Source organism: Mytilus edulis, chromosome 11 (genome assembly GCF_963676685.1).
Source record: "Mytilus edulis chromosome 11, xbMytEdul2.2, whole genome shotgun sequence".
NCBI classification, from domain to species: domain Eukaryota; kingdom Metazoa; phylum Mollusca; class Bivalvia; order Mytilida; family Mytilidae; genus Mytilus; species Mytilus edulis.
Window position 1 is genome coordinate 42,072,836 of NC_092354.1, and position 9,070 is coordinate 42,081,905.

General features: G+C 36.0%; 1 protein-coding gene across 1 annotated transcript; it reads left to right on the forward strand.

Moving 5' to 3' along the window:
* Window positions 1-256: 256 nt before the first annotated feature.
* LOC139494270 (girdin-like) lies at window positions 257-4,041 on the forward strand. The gene is made up of 3 exons (XM_071282438.1): window positions 257-260; window positions 1,367-2,490; window positions 2,581-4,041. Exons 1-3 carry the CDS (start codon window positions 257-259, stop codon window positions 4,039-4,041), a joined length of 2,589 nt encoding a protein of 862 aa, XP_071138539.1.
* The last annotated feature ends 5,029 nt before the right edge of the window (window positions 4,042-9,070 follow it).

The window sequence follows — 9,070 nt, forward strand, 5'->3', positions numbered from 1 at the left end:
GAATAAGAAGAAAGATCTTAGGTAAACAATATATGATAAGGAATTTAATTATTGTGTTCGGCAAATATTGAATTATTTATACCCCTTTTGTTGAGATATGAAAACCTCATTCATTAAAGATCTGCAGAAATAATATTTATTTGTGCAATTGTCATAATCTTTTGAATATTGACCGTTAAGTTTCCTCTTAAATTTCATGGTATGTTATATTCCTATAAGTTCTCTTTAATTAAAGGATGCAATGTGTGTAGCTACAATGGGTACACACAATTTATATTAAAATCTTTTGAATTAAACTAAGGAGTCCGAACACATATTTAAACTTGCCAGTGAGCGATTTTACTTATAAATAGATAATTATATCAGATGACATTTTCAAGCGGATATTTTCTTTAATGATAATTATATTACACTGTACATAATTAAACCACTTTTATAGATAACTGTATAAGATATAACCTTAACTCAGTCACTTTCTTTCTGTTTACTATACCTTATTTCTTTTGCAGTATACAACCTAAATCGTAGGAGATAAGCCAGTATCGTTTTATTTTTAATATTAACTATACAAACATGCAAAAAACATGCGTTCTTATGGTGAAATACTTCAATGTTGATTGATGATCGTAAGCTTAACAGTACAGTGGCAAATATTTCATGCATTTTCAGGATGAGATCAAATGAAATTATTATCAATTTACTGTAGTTTACTCAATGGGTTCAATCGCAGTAAACAATCTCATCTTCCAAAATAAAATATTATATGTTTAGTTATAATTGTGGAATTCGCTTTAGACAGTTCTACCCTAGAACTTATCCTGACAGTTCTACCTAGAACTGATTCTGACAGTTCTACTTAGAACAGTTCTAGGGTAGAACTGTTCTAGGTAGAACTGTTCTAGGACAGGTTAGAACAGTTCTATGACAGTTCTCCTGACAGTTCTAATGAGAGGTTAGAAGTGATCTCCACTGTATGTCACATGCAGATTCCAAAAATAACAATTGTAATGATTCGTGGCTGGATATTTGTACATACTAACTTCCTAACAGACGCATCTCTTCCTCACATTGAAATGATTGATTGCTTGTTGGTTGTATAAGGTCAAGTGACGAATATGTCATATATGTTCAGTACGAAAACAATTAACAACAATTCAAAAGGTACATGTAGATCCTGTAATAAAGGCAATTCGAGAAGACAATTTGTACTGTCACTGGAAAAAAGTACATTGGATAGGGACAGAAATTTTGCCTTGTAAAGCATCTTCACGTGCAAAAAACACGGCACTCTCTTCGTGCGAAGCATCCAAATCTACGTCTCATATACCTGGACAAACGTAATTGAAAAGTGATTAACCCCGCTCAGACAATCGGATAGCCTACTTTGACAGGAGTCTTAGAGCCTATCAGAAGAGTCTTAGAGCCTATCAGAAGAGTCTTAGAGCCTATCACAAGAGTCTTAGAGCCTATCACAAGAGTATAAGAGCCCATCACAAGAGTCTTAGAGCCCATCAGAAGAGTCTTAGAGCCCATCACAAGAGTCTTAGAGCCCATCACAAGACTCTTAGAGCCCATCACAAGAGTCTTAGAGCCTATCACAAGAGTCTTAGAGCCTATCACAAGAGTCTTAGAGCCTATCAGAAGAGTCTTAAAGCCTATCACAAGAGTCTTAGAGCCTATCAGAAGAGTCTTAGAGCCTATCAGAAGAGTCTTAGAGCCTATCAGAAGAGTCTTAGAGCCCATCACAAGAGTCTCAGAGCCCATCACAAGACTCTTAGAGCCCATCACAAGAGTCTTAGAGCCTATCAGAAGAGTCTTAGAGCCTATCACAAGAGTCTTAGAGCCTATCACAAGAGTCTTAGAGCCTATCAGAAGAGTCTTAGAGCCTATCACAAGAGTCTTAGAGCCTATCACAAGAGTCTTAGAGCCTATCAGAAGAATCTTAAAGCCTATCAAAAGAGTCTTAGAGCCTATCACAAGAGTCTTAGAGCCTATCACAAGAGTCTTAGAGCCTATCAGAAGAGTCTTAGAGCCTATCAAAAGAGTCTTAGAGCCTATCACAAGAGTCTTAGAGCCTATCAAAAGAGTCTTAGAGCCCATCATAAGAGTCTTAGAGCCCGTAGAGCCTATCACAAGAGTCTTAGAGCCTATCAGAAGAGTCTTAGAGCCTATCAGAAGAGTCTTAGAGCCTATCAGAAGAGTTTTAGAGCCTATCAGAAGAGTCTTAGAGCCCATCACAAGAGTCTTAGAGTCCATCACAAGAGTCTTACAGCCTATCAGAAGAGTCTTAGAGCCTATCAGAAGAGTCTTAGAGCCTATCACAAGAGTCTTAGAGCCTATCAGAAGAGTCTTAGAGCCTATCAAAAGAGTCTTAGAGCCTATCACAAGAGTCTTAGAGCCTATCAAAAGAGTCTAAGAGCCCATCACAGAAGTCTTAGAGCCCGTAGAGCCTATCACAAGAGTCTTAGAGCCTATCAGAAGAGTCTTAGAGTCCATCACAAGAGTCTTACAGCCTATCAGAAGAGTCTTAGAGCCTAGAGTCTTAGAGCCTATCAGAAGAGTCTTAGAGCCTATCACAAGAGTCTTAGAGCCTATCACAAGAGTCTAAGAGCCTATCAGAAGAGTCTTAGAGCCTATCAGAAGAGTCTTAGAGCCTATCAGAAGAGTCTTAGAGCCTATCAGAAGAGTCTTAGAGCCTATCAGAAGAGTCTTAGAGCCCATCACAAGAGTCTTAGAGCCAATCACAAGAGTCTTAGAGCCTATCAGAAGAGTCTTAGAGCCCATCACAAGAGTCTTAGAGCCCATCACAAGAGTCTTAGAGCCAATCACAAGAGTCTTAGAGCCTATCAGAAGAGTCTTAGAGCCTATCAGAAGAGTCTTAGAGCCCATCACAAGAGTCTTAGAGCCTATCACAAGAGTCTTAGAGTCTATCAGAAGAGTCTTAGAGCCTATCACAAGAGTCTTAGAGCCTATCAGAAGAGTCTTAGAGCCTATCAGAAGAGTCTTAGAGCCTATCAGAAGAGTCTTAGAGCCTATCAGAAGAGTCTTAGAGCCTACCAGAAGAGTCTTGGAGCCTATCAGAAGAGTCTTAGAGCCTATCAGAAGAGTCTTAGAGCCTATCAGAAGAGTCTTAGAGCCTATCAGAAGAGTCTTAGAGCCTATCAGAAGAGTCTTAGAGCCTATCAGAAGAGTCTTAGAGCCTATCACAAGAGTCTTAGAGCCTATCAGAAGAGTCTTAGAGCCCATCACAAGAGTCTTAGAGCCCATCACAAGAGTCTTAGAGCCAATCACAAGAGTCTTAGAGCCTATCAGAAGAGTCTTAGAGCCTATCAGAAGAGTCTTAGAGCCCATCACAAGAGTCTTAGAGCCTATCACAAGAGTCTTAGAGTCTATCAGAAGAGTCTTAGAGCCTATCACAAGAGTCTTAGAGCCTATCAGAAGAGTCTTAGAGCCTATCAGAAGAGTCTTAGAGCCTATCAGAAGAGTCTTAGAGCCTATCACAAGAGTCTTAGAGCCTATCAGAAGAGTCTTAGAGCCCATCACAAGAGTCTTAGAGCCAATCACAAGAGTCTTAGAGCCCATCAGAAGAGTCTTAGAGCCCATCACAAGAGTCTTAGAGCCTATCACAAGAGTCTTAGAGCCTATCACAAGAGTCCTAGAGCCTATCAGAAGAGTCTTAGAGCCTATCAGAAGAGTCTTAGAGCCTATCAGAAGAGTCTTAGAGCCTATCACAAGAGTCTTAGAGCCTATCAGAAGAGTCTTAGAGCCTATCACAAGAGTCTTAGAGCCTATCAGAAGAGTCTTAGAGCCTATCAGAAGAGTCTTAGAGCCTATCAGAAGAGTCTTAGAGCCTATCACAAGAGTCTTAGAGCCTATCAGAAGAGTCTTAGAGCCTATCACAAGAGTCTTAGAGCCTATCAGAAGAGTCTTAGAGCCTATCACAAGAGTCTTAGAGCCTATCAGAAGAGTCTTAGAGCCTATCACAAGAGTCTTAGAGCCTATCAGAAGATTGATTTATTGATGATTGTTAGTTGCCTTTAATGCAGAGGCAAATATTTTATGCCAATTTATGACGAAAACAAATTAACAATAAATAAAATCCAATAGTAGAGGTCAACTGGGTTGCATATCGGGAAAATTTAGACCGCCACGGGAAAGGGGTATATTGGATAGGGACAGAAATTTATCATTGCAACAGTCCACATACGGACCCCTCAGAGTTGTTGAAAGGGTTCTGAACGTGCAGAGAGCGGGACACCCTAAAACGGTTCATCGGATTTAATATCTTTATTCTGATGGGACGTGGCTAAGTACACGATGCATGCATCCCGCACAGCCAAACGGAAGCCTCACTTTGGCAAGGGATTAACTGCAGGTCGGAAGAAGATCTGTAGTGACCATATTTTTATTTTCAAATCACTATTGGGAACCCGATTAGAAGATGACCTAAGTGTACATATATTTTCACGACAGTCACTCTATGGGAGAAAAGGGGGGGAGAGATTTGTGATCTTAATAAGGCTGTTTGGTGGTATTTTTTTGTTTGTTTGAGAGATTAACCTTCAACATTTGATTTACCCAATTCTGAACGTGTTTTTTTAACAAACTGTCCGGGGTTGTTGTTAGTAGCGAACAAAACGCAAAATTTGCATAAATTTCGTCCTGTGAAGTTGAAAAGATAATGCATGGGAAATAGTGCAGCCACGCATAATAGAAGTATATTTTTAACCCGTATATTTCACGTTTATGAAAAGGAAAAGAACTTGGTGAATTCCAGTTTTTATTAAGAATGCTATACATTTGACCGCTAGGTACAGATGTGGAAATAAAGTTTGCAATATCCTTAGATTCAGCAAGTGTCATTTTCTAATAACAAAATCTTATATATATATATATATATGATAGGATGAACAAATATTTTTTTTTCAAATCAAGCTAACAAATCCGCTAGTGCTTTTTGAAAAAAAAAGCTGTCTACCTGTAAAGTAAAAACCGCCATCCCAAAAGAATAAAAACGTCAGGATACTTAGGGAAAGATCAATATTTGTGACTTTAATTGCAAGTATAGAACTTCAATACATTGAAAGGTATAGAGCATTGCAATACATTGAAAGGTATAGAGCATTGCAATACATTGATTAGCGTTAAAATGTCGCTACAGGTTATTACACATTTCAATTAATACTATCGACGTGAAATATGTCATTTGATTAATTAGATGTATAGATTTTGTATTTACTTTATCATGTACAGAAAAGTAGTTTATTAATGTAAAAAGATAAAAACATAAAATAAACTGTATACGTCATTCGTACAAGAAACTGGTGGCTATATTTTGCGTTATAGCATTTTATTTCGTTGGCTTACTCGCTTTCTTATTCTTCACTTAAGGAATGCAAACTGTTGTTTTTTCAGAGACTAAATTGAGAGACGGACTTGCTTGCGATTTGTCATTAGGAGAAACAATCGGGTTGACTTGGGCATAATCAAAACATTACCCAGACGAATATCTTCATGCATATTCTATATTTTGTTTTGCAGATTTTAAAAATACTTGTACAGTAACGATTGGTCGGAATTGAACTATATAATCCAACATTGAGGTTATTGTAATTGTCGAGTGTCATATAGCTCTTTCAGAAATTTTCAAAGCCTTAAACTTGCGTATTGCAAGGCAAAACTGTATGCTTGTTTGACGCCATCATGATATACTAGTAGATAATCGTTATGGTATATTTGAAAACACTACCTTTGACTGCCAAGGGTGAAACACAAAGGCCAACGGCTGGGTGAATTATAGCATTGACTCTTTACGGTTCATTATCATTTATTCAACTTTTTACAATTACAGGTAGTACCAACTCCGTAAATCGTCTTACTTCTTGTTATAAAGATCATAAATCTGTAATATGATAGAAATTGTATTCAACTTCTGTCCATACCATTCGTACATACTAGTAACCCGTTATATAATATGTATGTATACTAGTGAATCAGTAATATTCCGTTATCCCGTTATTGTCCGTAAATCCGTGCTTTGTAAAACTCTGATAAAGAAAAACTAAAAAATTACATCATCCAGTAGGCACCATGCAGTAGGGACCAATATAAATTCCAGATTTCGTTTTTCAATAGTTAATTCTATATGTATTTCATCTTTAAAAGTTAACGAAATAATATGTGTTATGAACAAAATTGATATGTTTGTGTCTGGAAAAAACTTAAACTTTTTTTTTATAATATTACATGCATGTTCATTATCGGTTAGACTACTTTGTGTGTACTTAAAATGTTTCTCTAATGAACACAGGAGACTGTCTTTCTCATTAAAGCTTTGTATATATATACAACTCGTCTAAACATCAACCAAACAATGTTAGATCTGTAAATTTGCTTTCGAAATTTTTTTGTTCTTCCCTCGCCGGAATTCGAACCCATGCTACTGAGATATCGCGACATCAAATCGCCTGCACTGTACCCGGCGCACTAGACCACACGACCACCTGGGCGTCATATAAAATGAAGATTTCGGTGGCCGGGTGTTACCTTTCCTCGTCAGTTTTAATCTAGCGTCGTACTACTGTACATGATATACAAAGCATGAAGATGTTATTTTTTTTTGTGATACTTTTTCATATCATGCTATCGCTAGTAACTAAGGAGGCATGTGGTGTTGCTAATGAAATTGACAACGTTGTTATAGGTAAAATAGCGATATACAGATTATCATTGGTCATGTCAACTTGATTGCTTTTCTTGCTTTCGCCGTATCTGGCTCAAGCGAGAAACCCAATCTCGTTGAGATGATCAACGATAATCTATATATATTTATATATTCTTTAAGAAGAACTTCTCAGTTTTCTACCTTCGCTTATAGCACCTGATTGGTAAATGAATATATATATATATATAGAATATTTAAAGTTCAGAAAATAAAAAAAAATGATGTCGATGTGTGATCGTTTTGTTGAGGAACGTTTTTTTTTAAATTTTAATTACATGTGTATACAGAAAAAAATCATTAGTTACTTTACATTTAACACCGGTATCAACTGGTTTATTTTCGATTGTCCGACACTATTTTATCATGTTAAATTTTCTTGTTCATAATTAATTATACAATGCAACCATTGATTTGTAATATCAAATTAATTAGTTTTTGATTGAGCATATCAATTTATAAATATGAAATGCACCAGTTAAAATGTGTTTTTGAATATCGAAAACTATGCATTATAAACGATATTTCTATTGTAATTTGAATTAGAAATATCAAGATTAGAAAAGATGAGACAATCGCTATTTTACATTTTCATTTAAGATTTAAACACATTCACGCAATTAATTTCATCTCCATGTATTTATGAGAAACTCTCCGCGAAATCCCAAATGGCAAGAAAATGAACAACAGTTTAATACATTTTTGTAATTGCTATAGGTTACCAAACTACCTTCAACAAAGGACATAGCCCAAACCGCAGTCACCTATAACATGCCCCGAAATAACAAATGCAAAACAATTTAAACGAGAAAACTAATGGCATAAAAATTGATTTAAAAAATGACCGAACGTAGTCATCTATAAAAGGTATAGAAATGACAAATTCAAAACAATTTAAACGAGAAAACTAATGGCATAAAAATTGATTTAAAAAATGACCGAACATAGTCATCTATAAAAGGTATAGAAATGACAAATTCAAAACAGTTTAAACGAGAAAACTAATGGCATAAAAATGGATTTAAAAAATGACCGAACGTAGTCATCTATAAAAGGTATCGAAATGACAAATTCAAAACAATTTTAATGAGAAAACTAATGGCATAAAAATGGAATTAAAAAATGACCGAAAAACAAATGTGTAACACAGTATCAAACGACAACCACTAAATTACAGGCACATACATTTGTACGTTCATAATGCGGCGGGGTTGAACTTGTTTGTGTGTCCAACCGTACCCAACCATGGGACAATGATGAAACCGTACAACATAAAAATGAACTAAACAAACCACTTAAAAAGGTTTAACTCATCAAATGGATACAAAGAGAAACACATCTAATAACAGTGCTGACGTCGTACTTGTAAATCCCGACAAAAAAAATTAAGTGACAGAGAGCGCAAAGCCAATAACACTTAATAAAAAATAACATGCATCTGAGACGTGCATATCCAACATCCAATGTGTTTTGAGTGAAATTGTCATAAACAGTCAGAAAAAAACATGGCACTGTACAATGCCACGATACAGGTAACTACAGATGGTTGATCCATGGAAGTGCATATGTATTCCAAAATTATATTTAGTTTGTAAATATTAATACCAATATAACCAGGGGTCAGTTTCACGAAGCTGTCTAAGGAAAAATACTCTCATATCTTGGTCCTAAGTGGGTTTTACATAGTGTTCCGAGTACTCACAATAAGTGACAGAGAGCGCAAAGCTAATAACAATTAATAAAAAATATCATGCATCTGAGACGTCAGTTTCAAGAAGCTGTCTAAGGAAAAATACATGGTCTTATGCCATATCTTGCTCCTAAGTGGGTTTTAAATAGTGTTCATAACTTTTAAAGTTGGTCATAAAGTCCAAACATGAGTTGTAAACAAATTTAACTGCTGGAGTTTCCCTCCACCTCAGACGACAAAACAAAACATACGCATAAATAGAATTTTCCGAGACCCTGACAATACTTTGGATTACTTAGACGACGCAGATAAAGCAAGAAAATAGACAGTCACGTCCTATGATTATAGGTTTTAGCAGAATGTTTTGATTTTGATATTCGCTTTTCCAGTGTCTTTACACAGCTTGGTTGCTTTGAGATTTTTCAGAGTTTTCAGCTCGTCAATGCCGACGTTTTCAGTGTTACAAGAATTAGACAATAGACAATAGACAATACTTTATTAATAAACCTCAGACACATAGGTGTACAAGAGGACATCATATATACACGTATACACATGTTTATACATTCACACTAAACATAATAATATTAGTTACATAGTGTGCTAGTGACCTAATACGGTATATATGGGGTCAGTAAATTCCATATGGGGTGAGAGGG

What these genes read in the sequence shown, in the direction of transcription:
- LOC139494270 (XM_071282438.1), top strand. An exon ending in CCTATCAGAAGAGTCTTAGA is followed by an intron (nt 2,491 to 2,580) that starts GTCCATCACAAG and finishes GCCTATCACAAG; the next exon opens with AGTCTTAGAGCCTATCACAA.